This window comes from Mandrillus leucophaeus, unplaced genomic scaffold, assembly GCF_000951045.1.
Source record: "Mandrillus leucophaeus isolate KB7577 unplaced genomic scaffold, Mleu.le_1.0 Scaffold129, whole genome shotgun sequence".
In the NCBI taxonomy this organism is placed as follows: Eukaryota; Metazoa; Chordata; class Mammalia; order Primates; family Cercopithecidae; genus Mandrillus; species Mandrillus leucophaeus.
The window spans coordinates 1,499,423-1,523,579 of record NW_012101243.1 but is presented as its reverse complement, the minus strand read 5'-3'; the positions used below and the strand labels follow the sequence as shown (position 1 = coordinate 1,523,579).

The 24,157-nt window shown below is 51.0% G+C and overlaps 1 protein-coding gene across 1 annotated transcript in view; it reads left to right on the top strand.

Annotated features, from left to right (window-relative positions):
• CEP250 (centrosomal protein 250kDa) overlaps positions 1-23,900 on the top strand; it is a 62,912-nt gene extending 39,012 nt beyond the window's left edge. Inside the window, exons 20-34 of the mRNA XM_011972397.1 lie at positions 1,156-1,323; positions 1,732-1,866; positions 4,261-4,404; positions 5,674-5,807; positions 8,033-8,171; positions 9,164-9,506; positions 10,032-10,153; positions 11,481-11,601; positions 13,376-13,497; positions 13,915-16,530; positions 19,670-19,780; positions 19,964-20,122; positions 20,879-20,980; positions 21,945-22,004; positions 23,290-23,900. Of these exons, the coding sequence (XP_011827787.1) occupies positions 1,156-1,323; positions 1,732-1,866; positions 4,261-4,404; positions 5,674-5,807; positions 8,033-8,171; positions 9,164-9,506; positions 10,032-10,153; positions 11,481-11,601; positions 13,376-13,497; positions 13,915-16,530; positions 19,670-19,780; positions 19,964-20,122; positions 20,879-20,980; positions 21,945-22,004; positions 23,290-23,553 (4,740 nt within the window). The 3' untranslated portion in view covers positions 23,554-23,900. The remainder of the gene's footprint in view (positions 1-1,155; positions 1,324-1,731; positions 1,867-4,260; positions 4,405-5,673; positions 5,808-8,032; positions 8,172-9,163; positions 9,507-10,031; positions 10,154-11,480; positions 11,602-13,375; positions 13,498-13,914; positions 16,531-19,669; positions 19,781-19,963; positions 20,123-20,878; positions 20,981-21,944; positions 22,005-23,289) is intronic.
• Positions 23,901-24,157: the final 257 nt, after the last annotated feature.

Genomic DNA, 24,157 nt, shown 5'->3' with positions numbered 1-24,157 from the left:
TGAACCCAGGAGGTGGAGGTTGCAGTGAGCTGAGATTGTGCCATTGCACTCCGGCCTAGGCGACAAGAGTGAAATTCTGTCTCAAAAAAAAAAAAAAAAAAAAGATTTTCACCCAGGCAGCCCAACTCCAGAGCCCTTCACCTCTATCCTGGGCACCTAATAGAGGGTCCTGAACTAGTCAGAGAGCTTGGGAAAGCTTTGGTGGCTGGAGGACCTCTAAGATAAGCAGCACCCCTCTTCTAATGCTCTTATATAATACAGGGAGACATCCTCACTGGGCCAGGCCTGATTCTTCAGGGCCTAACTCTGCAACCCTGAGTAAAGGAGAGCAGGCAGCAGACAGCCAGAATTGGCCCGCTCAGTTCATTGTTATAACTGTCAACCACGATGTGGCTGCTTTAAAGATAACAAATATGGAGCTGTGTGTGGTGGCGTGCCCCTGTGGTCTTAGCTACTCAGGAGGCTGAGGCAGGAGGATTACTTGAGCCCAGGAGTTCAAGTCCAGCCTAGGCAACATAGTGAGACCCCATCTCTAGAAACAAAAATGCCTAGGCTAGGCACAGTGGCTCATGCCTGTAATCCCAGCACTTTGGGAGGCCGAGGCAGGCAGATCACTTGAGGTCAGGAGTTCGTGACCAGCCTGGCAACATGGTGAAACCCCATCTCTATTAAAAATACAAAAATTAGCTGGGCATGGTGGGGGGCACTTGTAGTCCCAGCTACTGAGGAGGCTGAGACAGGAGAATCACTTGAACCTGAGAGGTGGAGGTTGCAGTAAGCAGAGATGGTGCCACTGCAATCCAGCCTGGGTGACAGGGCAAGACTCCATCTCCAAAAAACATTAAAAAATAGAAATACATTTTAAAACCCAGATACCTGTAGCATATATAAGGGACAATTGCAGTTTGGAAGGTACTTCCACATGTATTACATCATTTGATTTTTAAAAATTACTCTCATGTGGTTGTCATAAAATTTGTTAAGATAGATAAGGCAGGGATTATTAGCCTCGCTTTGCAGAGGAGGAAACAGGCTTAGAGAGGTACCAAGTCACCCAGCTAGTGAGTAGTAGAAAGACTTTGTTTTTCCAATCCGGTTCTCCTGCCTTCCCTCCTCACCCATTTGGTTCTTATGGTGTTTCTTTCATGTGGCCAGGAGAAGGAGCGCTCCTGGCACCAGCAGGAGCTGGCGAAGGCTCTGGAGAGCTTAGAGAGGGAAAAAATGGAGCTGGAAGTGAGGCTAAAGGAGGAGCAGACAGAAATGGAGGCCATCCGGGCCCAGAGGGAAGAAGAACGAACCCAGGCAGAGAGTGCCCTATGCCAGGTGAGAAGCTAGGAGGATTGAAGCTGCCCGTCCAGTCAGCGATCTCCTTACTTTTGACCACTTCCTTTTCCACTCCCAAGAGTAGTGCTGCAGAGGGGCTTCCAGAAGAGAGCGTAGCTACCCACTCTGCTACCAGTGAGCAGGGTGGTCCACACCATTAGCCACAGTTCCGGCAGTATGTCATACTTCCTGAGGGAGGGCTGACATGTACCACATCCTGTCAGCTTGCAAACCAGTGGTAATCTTTGCACTTCCTTGTTCTGAACCCATGGGTTGAGACCTTCCTTTGTCCTCAGCCCCTTCTCCTCTGCTAGAAGAGCCCTAGAGCAGCTGGGATGTGCTTGTGGCCTCATTGGTGAGCATGGTAACCCTGAGCCCACAAGCCCTTACCCTCCTACCCCTCCACAGATGCAGCTGGAAACAGAGAAAGAGAGAGTATCCCTCCTGGAGACACTGCTGCAGACCCAGAAGGAGCTAGCAGATGCCAGCCAACAACTGGAACGGCTGAGGCAGGACATGAAAGTCCAGAAGTTAAAGGAGCAGGTATGGAGGGTGGACTCGTGAGTAGGGGAGAAAGGGGCACTCATTTACCCATTCAACCACGAAGAGTTCTTGGGCACTTCTTATGTGCCAGGCCCTGTGCTAAGTGCTGACACATGACAAGTACGTAAAGGTATGGCACAGACCGGATGGGGTAGATCACGCCTGTAATCCCAGCACTTTGGCAGTTCAAGGCGGGTGGATCACCTAAGGTCTGGAGACCAGCCTGGGCAACATGGTGAAACCCATCTCTACTGAAAATACAAAAATTAGCCAGGTATGGTGGCGGGCACCTGTAATCCCAGCACATTGGGAGGCCGAGGCGGGCAGATCAATTAAGGTCGGGAGTTCGAGACCAGCCTGGCCAACCTGGTGAAACCCCATCTCTACAAAAATACAAAAATTAGCTGGGCGTGGTGGCGTTTACCTATAATCCCAGCTGCTTGGGAGGCTGAGGCAGGAGAATCGCTCGAACCCAGGAGGCGGAGGTTGCAGTGAGCCAAGGTCACACTACTACACTCCAGCCTGGGTGACAGTGCAAGACTCAAAAAAAAAAAAGGTGTGGCACAGCAGTCAGTATGACAGACATTGCCCCTGCCCTCAGGGAACTTACATTCCTGTGGCAGAGATGGATGACAAATGAGCAGACACAAAGCAAATGAGATTATTACAGTTTGTAATAAGTGCTGTAAAGGAAATAGAGTGATACAACTGAGAGTGATTCAAAGGAGGTCAGTTTGCACTTAGTGGTCAGGGAAGGCCTCACTGAGAAAGTAACATCTGAGCTGAGACTTGAAGGTTAAAAACAAACCAGCTCTGGCTGGGCGCAGTGGCTCACGCCTGTAATCCCAGCACTTTGGGAGGCCGAGGCGGGCGGATCCTGAGGTCAGGAGATCGAGACCATCCTGGCTAACACAGTGAAACCCCGTCTCTACTAAAAATTAAAAAAAATTAGCCGGGCGTGTTGGCGGGCCCCTGTAGTCCCAGCTACTCGAGAGGCTGAGGCAGGAGAATGGCGTGAACCTGGGAGGTGGAGATTGCAGTGAGCCAAGAGCGCGCCACTGCACTCCAGCCTGGGCGACAGAGTGAGACTCAAAAAAAAAAAAAAAGAAACCAGCTCCGTGATACGACATAGGTGAACCTTGAAAATACCAGATTAAGTGGAAGAGCCCATCACAAGAGGCCATATATTATATATGATATGATTCCATTTATATGAAACACCAAGAACAGGCAACTCTATAGAGGCAGAAAGCAGATTTACGGTGGGGAGTGGGGTGGGGAATGGGGAGTGACAGTGAATGGGCACGGAGTTTATTTTGGGATTGATGGAAATGTTCTAAACTTGATTGCAGTGATAGTTGTACAACTCTGAATATTCTAAAACCCACTACATTGTATACGTTAAATGAATGAATTGTATGGTATATGAATTATATCTCAAGCCATGTAAAAGAAATGCCTGGCATGGGAAGAACACTTTAGGCAGAGGAAACACCTGTCACAAGGGCCCTGTGACACAGAAGAGGGGTTGGGAAGTTCAAGGACAAAAAGGAGGCAGTGTGGCTCCAGCTTGATAAACGCAGGGGCAAGTGGAGTGGTAGCCAGAAGCCCTTTGTCAACCATTGTAGGAGCTTGAATTTTGTTCTAAGGGCAGTGGGAAACTGTTGGGTGGTATGTATGTATGTACGTATTTATGTATTTGGGACTGAGTCTCACTCTGTCACCCAGGCTAGAGTGCGGTGGCACCATCTCAGCTCACTACAACCTTCGCCTCCCGGGTTCAAGCAATTCTTGTGCCTCAGCCTCCCAAGTAGCTGGGATTACAGGTGCCCACCACCACGCCTGGCTAATTTTTGTATTTTTAGTGGAGAAAGGGTTTCACCATGTTGGCCAGGCTAGTCTCAAACTCCTGACCTCAAGTGATCCACCCACCTCAGTTTCCCAAAGTGTTGGGATTACAGGTGTGAGCCACCGCACCTGGCCAGTTGGGTGGTATTTAAAAAGCAGGGGTGGGATATGATTTATTTGTATATACATATACACATGCATATACATACCTGTGTATGTTTTTTTAAATACTTTAGCTGCTGAGTAGAGAATAGTGTGTGTGTGTGTTTTTAGGGGATCATGGCATCAAGTGGAAGTAGGGATACAGTTAGGAGACTGTTGCCATGGTCTGAGTGAGAGACTATTACCAACTCGTGGACCCTGACCAAGAAACCTGGGTGAGCCAATGCACTCTGTGAGGGAGGAGAGGGACTAGGAAGTGAGACGGTGAGGTGGAAACAATGTGGATTGCTGGCTCCTGCCTCAGCTTTTGCCACCCCACTAAAAAAAAACAGTATTTACACAACACGGATTTCCTTTACTCACTGATGTCTTATCCCTCTTCAGGAGACCACTGGAATGCTACAGACCCAGCTCCAGGAGGCTCAGAGGGAGCTGAAGGAGGCAACCCGGCAGCACAGAGATGACCTTGCTGCCCTCCAAGAAGAGAGCAGCTCCCTGCTACAGGATAAGATGGACCTGCAGAAGCAGGTCCCCTCCTCCTCCCCACCCAGTCCCATGGTCCTTCCCCAACACAGCCAGGCCTTCCCACTTCCTCCTGCAGGACAGGGAGAACCTTGGCCCTGCTGCCTGGTTTGGGAGGGTAGATGGGTGGGCCACAGTACTGAGTGGAAAATTAGAGGGTGCTCAGAGTTGAGCGTGTGCCTCTCAGAGCCCTGGGAGAGTGACTTCTTTCTCTGTAATGGTCTCAGAGCTTGTATTTTCCCCGGCTGTCTCAATTTCAATTATTCTTTCCATCCTTGCCATAAATCTAATATTTTTACATACTAGGTTGCTTCTCAGAATCCTATATCAAATGACGTTCTGACTTTTCTTTTTTTTTTTTTTTTCTTTTTTTTTTGAGACGGAGTCTCGCTCTGTCGCCCAGGCTGGAGTGCAGTGGCCGGATCTCAGCTCACTGCAAGCTCCGCCTCCCAGGTTTATGCCATTCTCCTGCCTCAGCCTCCCGAGCAGCTGGGACTACAGGCGCCCGCCACCTCGCCCGGCTAGTTTTTTGTATTTTTTTTAGTAGAGACGGGGTTTCACCGTGTTAGCCAGGATGGTCTCGATCTCCTGACCTCGTGATCCGCCCGTCTCGGCCTCCCAAAGTGCTGGGATTACAGGCTTGAGCCACTGCACCCAGCCTGACTTTTCATTTTTAAAAAAGCAATCACAATTCATGTTTTGCCTTTGGGAGTAGTTATAGTCAGCCTTTTTTTCCTTCTTTTTGGTGGGGGAGACAGGGTCTCACTATGTCGCCCAGGCTGAAGTGCAGATCCCAGCTCACTGCAGTCTTGACTTCCCAAGCTCAAGCAATTCTCCCACCTCAGCACCCTGAGTAGCTGGGACTACAGATGCGTGCCATCACACCTGGCTAATTTTTAAATTTTTATAGAGACAAGGTCTCACTATGTTGCCCAGGCTGATCTCAAACTCCTGGTCTCAAGCAGTCTGCCTGCCTTGGCCTCCCAAAGTGTTGAGAATACGGGTGTGATTCACTGCACCTAGCCCAGCGAAAATTTTTATTTGTGCCTGCCTCTGTGCAGCATATGTGAGGCTGGGAGGCAGATGACCAAGCCGAATTGTATTGAGGAAGGGGGTAGTTAAGAAGAGTGTGTAGGGATTGGTGGAACTGCCAGAGCATTGGAAATGACCACTGACTATGGTAAACCTCGAAGGACCCTGAAGCCCTAGGTGAGGAGCATCTTCCCACTGGCCCCCTGCCCTGCCATCTTGGTCTCCATGCCCTTAACTTTCCAGGTGGAGGACTTGAAGTCTCAGCTGGTGGCCCAGGATGACTCCCAGAGGCTGGTGGAGCAAGAGGTTCAGGAGAAGCTGAGAGAGACCCAGGAGTATAACCGAATTCAGAAGGAACTGGAGAGAGAGAAGGCCAGGTAGGCTAGATAGGCCATGGACGTGGCTATCTGGCTGCCATGGTCACTGTGATATTGAGAGTTGTTTGCTCAGGCCACCTTGCCTTTCATGTCTGCAACTCTGGGATGTACATGTAGCCATGTGGAGAGGACATGGTTCCTGTCTTAAAAGCTTGAACTTCATTTATTTAGTAAATATTTCAAGAACACCCATTTTACACCAGGCACCGTGCCTGGGGATACAGTGATACCCTGCCCCAATAGAATTTATAGTTTGGTGGGGAAGACATTAATCAAATAATAACTCAAATTTTTACAGATTATGACACATGGAGGAAACAGGGTGAGAGAGAAGAGACCTACTTTAGAACCGTTGTTAGGGAAGACTTTTCTCAGGAAGTTGCGTTTAAACTGAGCATTCAGCATGAAGTGGAGCTACCCATGTAAGAGGATGAGGGGGAGTTCTTTTTTTTTTTTTTTTTTTTTTTGAGACGGAGTCTCGCTCTGTCGCCCAGGCTGGAGTGCAGTGGCTGGATCTCAGCTCACTGCAAGCTCCGCCTCCCGGGTTTACGCCATTCTCCTGCCTTGGCCTCCCGAGTAGCTGGGACTACAGGCACCCGCCACCTCCCCCGGCTAGTTTTTTGTATTTTTTAGTAGAGACGGGGTTTCACCATGTTAACCAGGATGGTCTCCATCTCCTGACCTCGTGATTCACCCATCTCGGCCTTCCAAAGTGCTGGGATTACAGGCTCGAGCCACCGCGCCCGGCCATGGGGGAGTTCTGTTCTGTAAGAGGAGAAATCATGTGCAAAGGCCATGAGGCAGATAAAAGTTTACAGTGTTTGGTGGAACTGAAAGAGTAGTCAGAGCCTGATTGGATTGTGATTGGAGGTTGGTGAATGAGGAGAGTGGCATGAGCTGGGCAGGTCCACAGCATTCAGGATTTGGTAGGTCACAGCAAGGAGTTTGTAGTTTGAGTTTCATAGGAAACCGCTGGAGAATTTTAAGCAGGGAAATTGATATAATCCAACTTATGTATTTGAAGGGATTATAATGACATGAGACATCAGGAGTGACAGAAGACCATTCAGAGTGAAGAGCAGCTTGTATTCTTAGTGCTGCAGGAATTTGAGAAGGGGATGGGCTGGATGCGGTGTCCCGCGACTGTAATCCCAGCACTTTGGGAGGCTAAGGCAGGCAGATCACTTGAGGTCAGGAATTCAAGACCAGCCTGGCCAACATGTCTACTAAAAATACCAAAAAAATTAGCTGGGCGTGGTGGTGGGTGCCTGTAATACCAGCTACTTGGAAGGCTGAGGCAGGAGAATTGCTTGAACCAGGAGGCGGAGGTTGCAGTGAGCTGAGATCACGCCACTGCACTCCCACTTCAGTGACAGAGCGAGACTCCATCTCAAAACAAAACAAAACAAAACAAAAACACAGTTTGAGAAGGGACAAATCATTTTAGTGATGAAACTAGAGGCAGGACGACAAGTTAGGCTGGTACAGTCGTCCTGATGAGAGATCCTAAAGCTAAACCAAGGTAGGGTAGTGGGGAAGAGGAGGAGAGAGGAGGAGAAGAGGTTTAAAGGATGTTAAGGGAGTTAGAAGCAATTGTATGTAATCATAGATTGCTATAGGTAGGTTGAAGGGAGAACTCTGGAGTGGTCAAGGTTCTATGTTGGGACACTGTGTGGATGGAAGTGCCATTCACTGAACTAGGGAACATAGTAGGAGATGATTGGGTGGGCAGGAGAGGAGAGGAGAGGGACGGGGAAGATTTGGACATGTTGAACGTGAGGTACTAATATAAGGTTTATGTGAAATTTGCCAGAGAAGAATAACTGTAAGGTTGATAGCTGGGTGTGGTGGCACATGCCTGTAATCCCAGCTACTCGGGAGGCTGAGGCACAAGAATCACTTGAACCCAGGAGGCAGAGGCTGCAGTGAGCTGAGATCGTGCCACCGCACCCCAGCCTAGGTAACAGAGCAAGACTCTGTCTCAAAAACAACAACAACAACAACAACAAAAACCTGTGAGGTTGAAATGGGGCATCATCTGCAGGAAGTACCTAGGAGCACTTATAGTAAGTGCTCAGTAAATGATAGCTCTTATTGTTACATCATAATCATTATCATTACTATTTCTATTTTGATTATTAATGCTATCTTTAGAATACTCCGATGAGAAGGTAATTTTTCATTCCCTAAGAGAATGGCCCAGCACTCTGACCCCTCTCTTTTAGTCTGACTCTGTCACTGATGGAAAAGGAACAGAGACTCCTTGTTTTACAAGAAGCTGACTCTATTCGACAACAAGAGCTGAGCGCCCTGCGCCAGGACATGCAGGAGGCCCAGGGAGAACAGAAAGAGCTCAGTGCCCAGGTACTTCCCACTCTGGTTATGAGCCCTGCATCCCTGGCAGAAGCCTGATCCTGAAGCGGTGGATTGATTGCTCTGAGTCCTCTCATGGAGAGGACCCATCTATTTTTCCTGATTACAGGGTAGGCTGGTGCCTCAGTACCCCTACAGGAGGGGGAAGCCAGGACTAGAGAAGGTGGGGGCTTGGGAACCTGACCCAGAGATGGGCATGGGTCCTGTGGGAAACCTGACAGCCCAGAGCAAAGTGCACACAAGGATGGAGCCCACACAGGCCTGGTTCTAGCACAGCCACTTCCAACTGTGCTGGGTCTGGTTGGCAAGATGTAGCAGGGAGAATGAGCAACCAGAAATACTCCAGATCAGGCAGGCAGCAGAAAGACTTCCAGGTACTCAGTCTGCCCACATCAGAACCCCAGATGTATACAGAGGAAAGATGGATCTAGGAGGGAAGGAAGAGCCAGATGGTGGATTGCAGGGGTTAAGGGCACACAGGTTTGGCTGTTCAACAGTCTTGAGTTTGAATGTAAGTTGTACCACTCTCTAATTGTGTGAACGTCAGCTTCTTCATCGATAAAACAAGGGTGATAATTCTTGTTCCTAATTCCTATAACCATTATAGGAGTATATAAAGTGTCAGGAACACAATAAGCATTCAGTACATGGTAGCTATTATTGTGACTGGTCTTACTAGGTGCAGCGTCGGGGTTTCATGGCAGAGTTCTGATCTTAGCAGGGAGCCAGCAAGCCAGAGAGCCAGGGCTGAAACCCATTAGCATAGCAGCTTGGGCCCAGGTGTTCAGTAGTCGGCAGGCAGCCAGGTGTTAGATCTAGGGTAATACTCATTTCAGAGCCCCTCTACCTACCTGAGAGCTGAGCTGAAATCCTCCCAGCCCTGATCAGAGTTTGTAAAAGGATTGAGTGGGGTCTGGCCTGGGAAGGCCTGAGGAGAGAATATCCACTTCCTGCTTATAGTATGTACAATTCCTCCTTGGCAGATGGAATTACTAAGGCAAGAGGTGAAGGAAAAGGAGGCTGACTTTCTGGCCCAGGAAACACAGCTGCTGGAGGAGCTGGGGGCATCTCGTCTCACGGAGCAGCAGCTGCGAGCTTCCTTGTGGGCCCAGGAAGCCAAGGCAGCCCAACTACAGCTGCGACTGCGCAGCACAGAGAGCCAGCTAGAAGCACTGGCCACGGAGCAGCAGCCTGGGAACCAGGCCCAGGCCCAGCTGGCCAGCCTCTACTCTGTCCTGCAGCAGGCCCTGGGGTCTGTTTGTGAGAGCAGGCCTGAGCTGAGTGGGGGGGGAGACTCTGCTCCTTCCCTCTGGGGCCTTGAGCCAGGTGAGACAGCCACTCCAGAACTAGGTCCTTTGGGCCAAAGCCAGGCCTGGCTCCCAGGGGAAAGGGAGAGGAATGCTATTTGTTAGGCCATATTGCTTCGGGGCTAAGATTACACACTTGGGAATTAATTCTGAGTTTAAGCCCCAGCTCTACTGTTTGCTAGCCATGTGTCCTTGGGCAAGTCACCTATCCTCTCTGAGCTTGATTTTCCTCAACTACAAAATGAGGATGTTAAAAGTACTTACCTTATAATTTCATCAAGGAGTTATGAGGTTGCAGATGTGAATCGCTTACACGGTTCCTGGCACTTATTAAGTGTGTAATAAGCGATAGCTGGCGTTATCTAGCACCCATCATAGTGCCTGGCCCATACTTATGGAGAAAATATGTGATGAGCAAACTGCTGAGAAGGGGTTCTTTGCGGAGAGGAGGGACCAATGGGAAGGCCAGGGCTGTGTTTGGGGAGGTCTGGCTGTTTCTTTGCATAGTGGCAGCTAGGTGAGGAGGTTTTCCTCTTTTTTTCAGACCAGAATGGAGCTAGGAGCCTCTTTAAGAGAGGGCCCCTGCTGACTGCTCTCTCCGCTGAGGCAGTAGCATCTGCCCTCCACAAGCTTCATCAAGACCTGTGGAAGACTCAACAGACCCGGGTATGTTTCTCTGCTCCCCTTTCCTGAACTCTACATCCCTCGAAAAGCATGAGGCAAAGATGTATGAAGCAGTTTGACCTGTTTTATTCCTGAGATCAAGTTGGGATGAGTTTCACCTCTATCACTTACCCCCTGGCAACTACAAATGAAGCATTTGGAGTTCCTGGGCCTTGTTTTCCCTTGCAGAGTAGGGCAGATAGTGCCTGCTCAGGATTTTGAGGATTAGATGAGTGAGGATCTTGAATGAGCCCTGTAAACCAAAAAACCCTGGGTAGGCCAGGCACGGTGGCTCACGCCTGCAATCCCGTGCTTTGGGAGGCTGACACATGTGGATCACCTGAGGTCAGGAGTTCGAAATCAGCCTGGCCAACATGGTGAAACCCCATCTCTACTAAAAATACAAAAATTAGCCAGGGGTGGTGATGGGTGCCTGTAATCCCAGCTACTTTGGAGGCTGAGGAGGAGAATCACTTGAACCCGGGAGGTGGAGGTTGCAGTGAGCCAAGACTGTGCCAGTGCACTCCAGGCTGGGTAATAAAAGTGAAACTCCATCTTAGAAAAAAAAAAAAAAAAAAACCTGGGCAGATGTGTGGTATTGTTTTGCATCGTTTTCCACTCAGCTGTGAATGTATTCTTGGTACCTAGACTTCCAAGAGAAACCCTAGAAATTGATGACCACTGAGATTTGAGGTTGGCATTTGTAGGCACGTTCAAGGCCTAGGTCTGAAAGATCTCATAAATTCCACCTCACAGTGAACCTATCAATCAATACAAATTGAGTGCGCCATCCATATGTCAGCCACTCTGAGCTGGGGATACAGAAGGGAGAAAGACCTGATCTCTGCCTAAAGAAGGCTTGTGACATGGTGGAGGAAGCAAACTGCATTCTACTGGAAAGTAGAACTGAGAGAATTAATTAGATCAGTAACAGATGCAAGTGATGTACTGTTGGAACTAGGAGGAAGGGGCAATTCATCCTGATTTGGGAAGGGTCAGAAGGAAAGAAAAGATGACCTTTGGGCTAAGCTTTGAAGTAGGAGTGTTGAGAGGGAAGGGGTGACCCCTGGGCTAACTTTGAGCAGGAGCTCTGTTTCAAAAGAGATAGACAGGTCAGAAGGGCATTCTCACTCCATCCAAGTGGAACAGAGCCTGTCATCACTTCAGGGAGCTAAATGCACATGTGTTCAGAGGAAGTAACCCAGCAATCTGGGAGTAGGTCCACAATGGCAGCCCACCACAGAGGCTGAGAATGAGGAGAGAGCTTGAGCCCTGCATTGCTTTGTGGAAGATGAGGAACTCATGTTTAGCCATGCCCTTCCTTTCCCAGGATGTTCTGAGGGATCAGGTCCAGAAACTGGAAGAGCGTCTAACTGATACTGAGGCTGAGAAGAGCCAGGTCCACACAGAGTTGCAGGATCTGCAGAGACAGCTCTCCCAGAATCAGGAAGGTGAGAAGCTCAAGACAGGCAGGGAGATTTAGAGGGAGGAGAAGGGACAGGTGGGGAGCCCAGAAGTGGCAGGCACAGGCCTAGCAGCTACTCTGTTTATTTTTATTTTATTTTATTTTTGAGATGGCATCTCACTCTGTCACCCAGGCTAGAGTGCAATGTCACTTCTACCTCTGCCTTCCAAGTAGCTAGGATTACAGGCACGCGCCACCAAGCCTGGCTAATTTTTTTGTATTTTTAGTAAAGACGGGGTTTCACCATGTTGACCAGGCTGGTCTTGAACTCCTGGCCTCAAGTGATCCGCCTGCCTCAACCTCCCAAGGTGCTGGGATTACAGGTGAGCCACCGCGCCCAGCTGCACTCCATTATTTACCCAGAACTGTGAGATGATATCTAGAGGCACTTCCAAAGGAGTGCTGACCCCCTTAAACTATTTTTTCTTCTACTTTGCTTGCCCTTTGAGGCCCATCCTGGAAGAAGACATTAGGAGGAACAGATTTGGTGAACTGAAAGAAGGAAATGGCTGGGCTTCCATTTTCTGTCTCTAGATTTTTTTTTTTTTTTTTTTTTTTAGATGGAGTCTCGCTCTGTTGCCCAGGCTGGAGTGCAGTGGTGTGATCTCAGCTCACTGCACCCTCCGCCTCCCAGGTTCAAGCAATTCTCCTGCCTCAGCCTCCCGAGTAGCTGGGACTACAGACATCTGCCACCACGCCCGGCTAATTTATGTATTTTTAGTAGAGACAAGGTTTCATCATGTTGGTCAGGCTGGTCTTGAACTCCTGACCTCATGATCCGCCCACCTCGGCCTCCCAAAGTGCTGGGGTTACAGGCGTGAGCCACCATGCTTGGCCCTGTCTCTGTAGATTTAAAAATAAAAAAAAAAATTGGAGACTCAGGGCCAGGACTATAAGAACATTATAAAACTCTGCATCTTTTGTCATCCATGTTACTTATTTTTATCGTCTTCAACTATGTCCTCCAAGTTAGCCTTTGGTCACTGAGGGATTATGAGCTTATTTGGGAGAAAGCAAGGAGAGGGGATCCGGGGAGGACATATCCATGTGCCAGCCAAGGACTGGAAAATGTCATGACTCCTTACAAAGGCCAGTAGAGGAAGGGTCTTGAAGCTCAAGTTTCTACTGTAAAAGAGAAGAGTTAGCCAGGCATGGTGGTGGGAGGCTGAGGCAGGAGAATCACTTGAACCCAGGAGGTGGAGGTTGCAGTGAGCCGAGATTGTGCCACTGCATTCCAGCCTGGGCGACAGAGCAAGACTTCATCTCAAAAAAAGAAAAAAAGAGAAGAGGACAACTTGGGTCTTGGCCTTTTTTGAGACCGTTTGAGGGTTCCCTGAGAGCCACAAAAATAGTGAGATTCCAACGCCTGCTGCAGAAATGGTGGGCAGCCAGCAGAGCCACCCAGGTCTCTAGGAGCTCCTGCACAATTATAGGATTGGGGGCTAGAAGGGACCTCCAGTGTCATCTGGCTCAACCCTGTCTGGAATTGAGGGCCAAGGCTCTCTGTGATGAGGATGAGGACGTATTGGGATGATTACCAGGCAATGCTGGGGCTGGCAGCAGCAGGGAGTACTGCCAGGCAAATAGAAGCAGCTGGCAGATGGTTGATGTCTCTAGGACACTGGATAGAATTCTCTCCTTGGCCTTCCTCCCCTTTGAATCTGTTCCCCATCCTCCATCTGCATCTATATCCCTCTTTTCCCCCACCCCAAACATGGGTCTTACTCCACTACCTCTCCTCTCCTCTCCTCTTCTCAAAGAGAAATCCAAGTGGGAAGGAAAGCAGAACTCCCTAGAATCTGAGCTGATGGAACTACATGAAACTATGGCATCCTTACAGAGTCGCCTGCGGAGAGCAGAGCTACAGCGAATGGAAGCCCAGGTAAAGTGTTACTGGTTTCAGGGAGGGGTTTGCCTCAGGAGTAGTCCCTTGGGCCCACCTTGGCCTGTGGTCATGTGTCCCACTTCCTTCAGCAAGTCTATCAGTTCCTCTGGCTGTCTCCATGTCCCTGGGGGCCATTGGTTCCAGTTAATCCTCCTTCAGTTGCTTTTTCTGAATTTGAGGTTGATATTTTTGCCCCTTGTCCTGAAGGACCAGAGTCTGCCCTGGGCATAGCAGAGTCCTGGGAGGTAGTAGGGATGCTCTTTTACAGTATCAGATTAACTGGAATATACTACCACTTTTTTGCCCAAGTCCTTGTCACTGCTAGTACCACAAAATAAGAAAGAAAAGGGCCAGCGTTGGGGTGACAGTAGCAGGGAAGTGTAGTTTAAAGTGGCTTTTCATCTTGTCTTCCAGGGTGAGCGAGAGTTACTTCAGGCAGCCAAGGAGAACCTGACAGCCCAGGTGGAACACCTGCAAGCAGCTGTCGCAGAAGCCAGGGCTCAGGCAAGTGCTGCTGGCGTCCTGGAAGAAGACCTGAGAACGGCTCGTTCAGCACTGAAGCTGAAAAATGAGGAGGTGGAGAGTGAGCGTGAGAGAGCCCAGGCTCTGCAAGAGCAGGGCGAGCTGAAGGTGGCCCAAGGAAAGGCTCTGCAAGAGAATTTGGCCCTCCTGACCCAGACCCTAGCTGAAAGAGAAGGGGAGGTGGAGACTCTGCAGGGACAAATCCAGGAACTGGAGAAGCAACGGGAAATGCAGAAGGCTGCTTTGGAATTGCTGTCTCTAGACCTGAAGAAGAGGAACCAAGAGGTAGATCTGCAGCAAGAACAGATTCAGGAGCTAGAGAAGTGTAGGTCTGTTTTAGAGCATCTGCCTATGGCCGTCCAGGAGCGAGAGCAGAAGCTAACTGTGCAGAGGGAGCAGATCAGAGAGCTCGAGAAGGATCGGGAGACTCAGAGGAGTGTCTTGGAGCATCAGCTTCTAGAACTTGAGAAGAAAGACCAAATGATTGAGTCCCAGAGAGGACAGGTTCAGGATCTGAAAAAGCAGTTGGTTACTCTGGAATGCCTGGCCCTGGAACTGGAGGAAAACCATCACAAGATGGAATGCCAGCAAAAACTGATCAAGGAGCTGGAGGGCCAGAGGGAAACCCAGAGAGTGGCTTTGACCCACCTTACGCTGGACCTAGAAGAAAGGAGCCAAGAGCTGCAGGCACAAAGCAGCCAGATCCATGACCTGGAGAGCCACAGCACCCTTCTGGCAAGAGAGCTGCAGGAGAGGGACCAGGAGGTGAAGTCTCAGCGAGAACAGATCGAGGAGCTGCAGAGGCAGAAAGAGCATCTGACTCAGGATCTCGAGAGAAGAGACCAGGAGCTGATGCTGCAGAAGGAGAGGATTCAGGTTCTCGAGGATCAGAGGACCCGGCAGACCAAGATCCTGGAGGAGGACCTGGAACAGATCAAGCTGTCCTTGAGAGAGCGAGGCCGGGAGCTGGCCACTCAGAGGCAGCTGATGCAGGAACGGGCAGAGGAAGGGAAGGGCCCGAGTAAAGCACAACGCGGGAGCCTAGAGCACATGAAGCTGATCCTGCGTGATAAGGAGAAGGAGGTGGAATGTCAGCAGGAGCATATCCATGAACTCCAGGAGCTCAAGGACCAGCTGGAGCAGCAGCTCCAGGGCCTGCACAGGAAGGTAGGTGAGACCAGCCTCCTCCTGTCCCAGCGAGAGCAGGAGATAGTGGTCCTGCAGCAGCAATTGCAAGAAGCCAGGGAACAAGGGGAGCTGAAGGAGCAGTCACTTCAGAATCAACTGGATGAGGCCCAGAGAGCCCTAGCCCAGAGGGACCAGGAACTGGAGGCTCTGCAGCAAGAACAGCAGCAGGCCCAGGGACAGGAGGAGAGTGTGAAGGAAAAGGCAAACGCCCTCCAGGGAGCTCTGGAGCAAGCCCATATGACACTGAAGGAGCGTCAGGGAGAGCTTCAGGACCACAAGGAACAGGCACGAAGGCTCGAGGAAGAGCTGGCAGTGGAGGGACGGCGGGTCCAGGCCCTGGAGGAGGTGCTGGGAGACCTCAGGGCTGAGTCTCAGGAGCAGGAGAAAGCTCTGTTGGCCCTCCAGCAGCAGTGTGCTGAGCAGGCACAGGAGCACGAGGTGGAGACCAGGGCCCTGCAGGACAGCTGGCTACAGGTCCAGGCGGTGCTCAAGGAACGGGACCAGGAGCTGGAAGCTCTGCGGGCAGAAAGTCGGTCCTCCCGGCATCAGGAGGAGGCTGCCCTGGCCCGGGTTGAGGCTCTGCAGGAGGCCCTTGGCAAGGCTCATGCTGCCCTGCAGAGGAAAGAGCAGCATCTGCTTGAGCAGGCAGAATTGAGCCGCAGTCTAGAGACCAGCACTGCCACCCTGCAAGCCGCCCTGGATGCCTGCCAGGCACACACTCAGCAGCTGGAAGAGGCCCTGAGGACGCGAGAAGGTGAGATCCAGGACCAGGATCTCCGATACCAGGAGGATGTGCAGCAGCTGCAGCAGGCACTTGCCCAGAGGGATGAAGAGCTGAGACATCAGCAGGAACAGGGGCAGCTGCTAGAGAAGTCTCTGGCCCAGAGGGTCCAAGAGAATATGATCCAAGAGAAGCAGAATCTAGGGCAGGAGAGAGAAGAGGAGGAGATAAGTGGCCTTCGTCAGAGTCTAAGGGAGCTACAGTTGACTCTAGCCCAAAAGGAACAGGAGATCCTGGAGCTGAGGGAGACCCAGCAAAGAAACAACCCGGAAGCCTTACCCCACAGCCACAGAGCCTCCCCAGTGGAGGAACAATCTCCAAAACTTGACTCTTTAGAGCCCAGGCTGCAGCGGGAGCTGGAGCGGCTACAGGCAGCCCTGAGACAGACAGAAGCCAGGGAGATTGAGTGGAGGGAGAAGGCCCAGGACTTGGCACTGTCCCTAGCGCAGACCAAGGCCAGTGTCAGCAGTCTGCAGGAGGTAGCCATGTTCCTACAAGCCTCTGTCCTGGAGCGGGACTCAGAACAGCAAAGGCTGCAGGTGAGTCACTCCACGGGGAGTAAGGGCCAGGGGACACACCCCTGCCTGGCTGAGCTCAGGGACTGCCCACCACCCTGGGCCCTGTGGCACCCCAGGGGTATGAGAAATCTGAGATCATGAGCACCTCAACGTCGGTAGGATTCAGGCTACTGTGCTAGTCAGGGAAGATACAAAGAGGATAAGACCCCACAGTCTGCCCTCACAGAGTTCGCAGTCTAGCGGGTAAACAGTGATAATGCAGTGTGGTTGGTGCCCCACAGAAGTTTAGTATGCCCCAGGCATGCTGGAGGGATACCCACCCTTTCCTGGGAGTGGGTCCTGAAAGCCATTCTGGTAATAATTGTGTTTAAGATTAGACCTGGGCCAGGCACGGTGGCTCACGCCTGTAATCCCAGCACTTTGGGAGGCCAAGATGGGCAGATCACTTGAGGTCAGGAGTCTGAGACCAGTCTGGCCAACATGGTGAAACCCTGTCTCTACTGAAAATACAAAAATTAGCCAGGCGTGCTGGCACGTGCCTGTAATCCCAGCTACTTGGGAGGCTGAGGCAGGAGAATTGTTTGAACTCAGGAGGTGGAGGTTGCAGTGAGCTGAGATCGTGCCATTGCACTCCAGCCTGGGCAAAGAAGCGAGATTCCTTCTCAAAAAAAAAAAAAAAAAAAATAGACCTGAAGGGACCAGTAAGGAACTAGCCAAGCACAGGTTGGGGAGGAGCATTCGGGGGAAGAGGAAAAGAGGGCAAGAATAAATGTATCTGTGTAGATGGTTCAGGTTGCATGGGACAGGGAGGATTTGGCAAGAGACCGGAAGACAGCAGCGGCCACACCTGTCAGGGCTTGCAAGTCATGCTGAGGACCTGGGTGGTGGGAAGCAGATGAAGTGTTTGCGGCAGGGGAGTGATGTGATCAGACATACAGCTCAGAAAGATTGCTCAGGCTGCCGTATGGAGCAACAGCAGGTCTGGGGAGACCCACTGGGAGGCTGTACTGGGAAGTCCAGAGGAGAGCTCGTGCCCTAAGATGGAAAGTGTGAATGGAGACATGGGGGTGGGTCTGAGAGGTAGGACTTGATTGGCTAAGAGGTGGGAGGAATAAAGAGAGGGCAGAAAGAAGTCAAAGATCACACTCAGGTCCCTGTTCACCAAGATGAAGAGAAGCAGATGTGAGAAAGAGGAGTGGAATGATGCGGTCAGTTTGGAAATGGAGGGAGAAGCCTGTGGGCAGCTTAGTAAAATGATCTGAAGTTGAAGGATGGAGTTGAAGCCAGAGACACTTTGGCTTCAGTTAGAACAAATGGGTTTCATGTAGGTAGAATGTTGAGTGAGAGGAAGTGGGCTTAGGAGAGGACTTCAGGGTATAATATTTAACCTCAAGGTCAAGCACCGTGTCTTAGTCACCTTTGTACCCCCTGTGCTGAGGACAAGACCTGCAGAGAACAGGCAAAAAGGAAAGCCAGGTTGGCTCGACAGAGAGAGGCATCATCTCCTGCGCTAAGAGACGCCCAGTCCAGTTTTCCAGGGAAATAGACTCTACATCCTGGTCCCTTGACTGAGCCCCAGAGAACCCCAGACACACAGTCCCCTAGAGAGTTCTTTCTGGAAACTCACAAAGCTCTGCTCTTGGCAAAGGGCAATATGAGGAGAAGGAGGTCCATCTGTGAACTTTGGAGTCCAGTTCCAGGGTTTGAAATACAGTAGTGCGGCTTATCAGCTGTGTGACCCTGGGTGAATGCCTTCACTCTGATCTTTGATTTCTCATTGGTAAAATAGGCATTGGTGGTATGACATGGGATGATATGTATGAATTGCTTAGGAAGAAAGCACTAAGTGGAACTCCTTTCCTATGTTCAGGCCCATTCTTACAGGCACAGCAAAAGTAAGGTATGTAATTGGGCAGGAGGGCACTTCCCACCCATACTCTTGGGTTACTGAGCAGTATTCACTCAGCAACATAACTCGGGTCAGAGTCACTTCACCCACTGCCCCCTCCAAACAGACAGGGACGCCTGTCAGATGCAGCCCTCCATTGTCATGGGACCATTTTTTTTAAGCGTTTTACATGCCAGGCACTATTACTGTCAGTTTCTTCCACAACTACCCTGAAAAATAGAACTCTTACTGTCCTCGTTTTATAGTTGAGGAATGGCATTTCAGAGAGGTTAAGTCTTCTTTGGACTGGTCCAAAGTCATGGCCGGGCACAGTGGCTCACGCCTGTAATCCCAACACTCTGGGAGGCTGAGGCAGATGGATAACTTGAGCCCAAGAGTTTGAGACTAGCCTGGGCAACATGGCAAAACCCTGTCTCTACTAAAAATACAAAAATTAGCTGGGTGTATGGTGCGTGCCTGTAATCCCAGCTGCTCAGGAGGCTGAGGCAGGAGAATCGCTTGAACCTGGGAGGAGGAGGTTGCAGTGAGCTGAGATCACGCCACTGTACGCCAGCCTGGGCGACAGAGTGAGACTCTGTCTCAAAAAAAACAAACTCATAAATGGCAGGACTGGAATGAGATCTGAGTCATCTGCCTCTAGAGCCCAGACTTTCTATCACCAAGCTCTTCCTCTCCCCCAGGCAATCCACATCCACCTGCATACGCTTGTTTTCTCTTGTTCATCTCTTCTTGACCATTATCATTTATGAACCACAGGGCGCCTAGAAAGTATCTAGCATGAGGCTTCCCCACTTACCCAAAGGGACTTAACTCAAGGGCTTGATCCATGTGCACATAGTCATTTTATACATGAGGAAATTGGGGTTTGGGGAGAGCTTGTGCTTTGACCAGTGTCATAGAGCCACTGAGTGGTGACATGGCACCCAGCCCTGTGTGACTCCAGAGTCCGTGCTCTTCCCACAGCACATCAGTGCCCTGAGTCATTGCTCAGCCTTCTAGGAAATGTGAAGTGAGCTGGGGACTCTGGTCCTAGCTTCCTTGCTAGCTCACTGCATATCCTTGAGTAGAGGCCCCTCTGCTCCTTTGTTTTACCCATCTGTAAAATGAAGGTTCTGTACTAGAATGACTCAGAGCCTCTAGGAAAAATAAGACAAAAGCCTGAGGAGAACATTGAACTGCTGTTTCTGTGGAGGGTGGGTTGGTCCGGATATGAGGTTGGATATAATTTTGCTCCATACCTCGGTACCCTAGGATGAACTGGAGCTCACCAGACGGGCTCTGGAGGAGCGGCTACACAGCCCAGGTGCGACCAGCACAGCAGAACAGGGGTCCAGAGGGGAGCAGGGCATGCATCTGGGAGAGGTGAGCTGGGGGCTCTGGGGGAATAGATGGCCCAGCAGGGAGCTCCTGTCCAGGGGTTTGTCCCCTTCCCTTGGGAACTGGGCTCCTGAAGCTTAGACCTGCCAGATTGGTCTGTGTGTCCTCTGTCTGTTCCCTACCTGTCTTAGGGGCTGCCCAGGTGAGAATCACAGGTCTGTCCCACAGGTCTCAGGAGTAGAGGCTGAGCCTAGTCCTGCTGGAATGGAGGAAAAGCAGTCATGGAGACAAAGGCTTGAACACCTGCAGCAAGCGGTGGCCCGGCTGGAGATTGACAGGAGCAGGCTGCAGCGCCACAATGTCCAGCTGCGGAGCACCTTAGAGCAGGTGACCCCTCTTCTGGTCCAGTGGGCATGCATCTCCACTTCTTGTGTGACCCTCAGAGCATAGACTCAGTAAACTACAGCCCAAGAGTTTGGGCAAAATTCAGCCTGCTGCCTGTTTCTGAAAATTAAGTTTGCTTTTTTTCCCCCAAGATGGAGTCTTGCTCTGTCTCCTACAGCTGGAGTGGAATGGTGCGATCTCCACTCACTGCAGCCTCCACCTCCCGGGTTCAAGCAATCCTCCTGCCTCAGCCTCCTGAGTAGCTGGGATTACAGGCACACACCACGATGCCTGGCAAATTTTTGTCTTTTTAGTAGAGACAGGACTTCACCATGTTGGCCAGGCTGGTCTTGAACTCCTGACCTCGTGATCCACCTGCCTTAGCTTTCCAAAGTGCTGGGATTACAGGCGTGAGCCACCACGCCCAGCCTTAAAAATTAAGTTTATTGAAATACAGCCACGTATTGTCCATGGCTGCTTCCCTGCTATGCCCCACAAAGCCTACAGTACTTACTGCAGGAGAAGTTTGCTGGTCTTTGCTCCAGAGGCCTGAGAGGCTAGCCCTGCCTCTTCTGCTTCAGGAGCACTTCTTTGCATTGAGGTCTGCCCTAGCTGTGCTTTCCTCAGCCAGGAATTCTCTTCCCATGGTTACTGTCCCCTTGTACACCTGCACAGGCACTGGCCACTTCTGGAGAAAGGCAGCTCTGCTCCAGCCACAGAGCCAAGCCAAGCCCTGATTTCTTATTTGCACTTTGGCAGGTGGAGCGAGAACGGAGAAAGCTGAAGAGGGAGGCCATGCGTGCAGCCCAGGCAGGGTCCCTGGAGATCAGCAAGGCCGTGGCTTCTTCACCCACACAGCAGGTTTACCCGTTTTCCTCAACTGCAGCCTTAGAGAGCCCAACCCCAGCCACCAGAAACTCAGCCCTCCTCATTGCATATCCCAGGCCAACAGCACTTCAGCTAATCCAGAGGGCCCCTCCTGACTGCGTTCTGCCCTGCTCGGCACAGCTCAGTCCATCCCTGCCCTGAGAAGGAGGCCCAACGTTGGGGTGGGGGTTGGGATGGCATCAGGGCTAGTGGCCCTGCCTTCTGAGGGACTCAGATTTGTGCACTCCCAGACCAGTGCGATAGGCTGGTCCAGGAGTGGGGCTCATGGGGCTCTACTCAGGATCCCTGGTGTATGGGGGTTGTGTGGTACTTGCCAGCTCCTGAGGAGCCTAGGAGCTTGATCACAGCTTGATCTCTTAGACTTTTCTACAGTGTTGAGTTTACAGGCTTAGGGTCCATGGTCTTTCCTGGAGCCAGTGTCCCTTTTTTGGATAAGAGGCTTGGGGAAGACTCCCCAAGCCTGCACTCGTTTAGGTGAGGTATCCCTGCCAACAGACATAGGCTTGCAGCCTGGCAGGGAGGCACTGTTTATGGTGACTGAGCACTAGCTCTCCATCCCTTGTCCTTTAATGAAAGTTCTCAAGGGCAGGCACCATGTCTTCCTCTCTATATCCTTAGCTCACAGCCCAGGGCTAGCACAAAGCAGATACATGGTGTACTTCTGTTAAATTAAAACATGCCTCAGAGAAGCAAATGCCATCCAGGCCTTTTGGATGTTTTGCATCAGGTCTCCATGGTGTTGCCCATTTTGCTGGTGTGGGGCCTCTCCTTGCCCCAGGGCCTGCTGCCCCATAGAGGTCCAGTCTGAGTTCAGATGCTTCTGGCCCATAGCCCTTGCCCAGGCCCCTAAGTTTGTGATGAGGTTCTGCAAGGAAACTTGCAGAAACCCCAGAGTGGGAAGGCCTATTCCAACAAGAGTGCCATTTGTCTTCCTTAGGATGGGAGAGGAGGACAGAAGAACTCAGATGCCAAGTATGTGGCTGCACTGCAGAAAGAGGTATGTTCTGGATTTTCTAAGCCCATATTCCCTCCCTTGCACTCAGGCCCTTTGTGCTCCTCCAGCAGGGAGAGTTCGGGAAGTTCCTGCCTTCAGAGAACTTCAGTCTCCACAGGAGGCAAGAATAGTCCCAGTCCCAACCCCATCTCTCATACGCCTAGGGTGGGAGTGGGGAAAAAAGCATGATTCTGGCCCCCGACTTCCAGATCCATACTTAGAAAGGATCTGTGTATCTAAGGAAGAGGGCTGAGGAACAGGCAGAAGATTCTAGGAGGACAGGTGGGAGCAAGCGGAGTCATCCTGGCCTCCCTGCCCTCAGAGGTGCCCTCGCAGCCAGGACTATTGCCAGTGCCCCAGGCAGAGGAGCCAGACACCAACACAGGCTCCAGGCCACACAGCTCAGCTCGAGCCCCAACTCGCAGAGAAGCGACTTGAAGAGCCTTCCTGCCTCTTAGGCCTCACCTGAAAGTCCACTCTCCCTTTCAAGGCCCAGGAGTCATAAGTGTTACCTTTTTATTTCTGAGCCTGTTTCAGAAATTAGTAGTCACTACTGCCAGGGCCTGACTCTGTAGCTAGACCTAAGTTATTACTCTGAATTCTATTAAACTCAGACTCTTTTTCTATTTTATCAAAAAGTCAAAGGCAGGTGCGGTAGCTCACACCTGAAATCCCAGCACTTTCGGAGGCCAAGGCGGGCAGATCACCTGAGGTCAGGAGTTTGAAACCAGCCTGGCCAACATGGCGAAATGCTGTCTGTACTAAAAATACAAAAATTAGCTGGGCCTGGTGGTGTGCACCTGTAATCCTAGCTACTCAGGAGGCTGACACACAAGAATCACTTGAACCCAGCAGGGTGGAGGTTGCAGTAAGCTAAGACTGCATCACTGCACTCTAGCCTGGGCAACAGAGGGAGACTCCATCTCAAAAAAAAAAGTCAGATAGTGGTTATACATGAGTATATATTGTTATCAGCCTCATCAAAATGTACATTTTAAATCTGGGCATTTTTCACATGTAAATTATCTTTCAGTGAAGTTGATGAATAGCTTTGTTGTTTTCAAGCTCCCTATTTGAGTCACATGTGCAGCCAGGATTGAGAATCACTGGATTCTAGAATTCCTAAGGGCCCTTCCCCTAAACTCTCTAAAGCCTGTTTCTGAGATTCGTGTATGTGGTAGAGTTGATTCAGATGCTCAGCCAACGAGCGTCACAGGAACACAGAGCAGGAAGAGCTGGGACTTCAGGGCCCTCAACTGCTCTCCCTCTTTTTTATCCTGTCCACCAGGTGGCCCTGCTGCGAGCTCAGCTGACTTTGGAGCGGAAGCAGAAGCAGGACTACATCGCCCGCTCAGTACAGACCAGCCGTGAGCTAGCAGGCCTGCACCACAGCCTCTCACACTCACTTCTCGCTGTGGCCCAGGCCCCTGAGGCCACTGTCCTGGAGGCAGAGACCCGCAGGCTGGATGAGTCCCTGACTCAAAGTCTGACATCCCCAGGGCCAGTCCTGCTACACCCCAGCCCCAGCACTACCCAAGCCACTTCCAGGTAGCAGCCGCAGCCAGGAGCACACAGACAGAAGACTGTACCGTGGGTCACGGCCCCTCTGCACACCTACAGGCTTGCCAAAGGAAAAGCCTGGCTCTGTTAGGCACCCAGGCGCCCCAGGTCAGCGGGTGTTCCCAGGAAAAGGAAGTAAATCTGCAACACTTGGGAGGGCCCCAACTCACCTGGGAATGAGGCAGATTGTATTTGCTTGCTCCCTAATGGAATCACCCAGAGGAGTGCCTTGCCCTGGCTTAGGGACATCCACTGCCTCTCGTCTAGAATTTATTTTCCTAGCACTTCACCACCTCCTTCAACTTCCCCTTCAACAATAAACCCTGGGATCTTTGCATTAGTTTTCTGCTGCTGTCTCCACTTGTGCAGCTGGGCAGCAGCACCACATCAAGGGAGTTTATCAGGGAAGAACTTGCCAAAGATTCCTGTCGAGGTAGCATGCATTTATTGTACACCACGCACTGTGATAGGGAAGGGTTACAGAAAACATACAAGACAAAGCCCCTGTCCACAGAGAGCCTGCAGTCCAGTTGATGAGAACAGGCTAACACTCATTTATGAGTCAGAGGCAATTCTGTGTACTGACTAGAAGAACT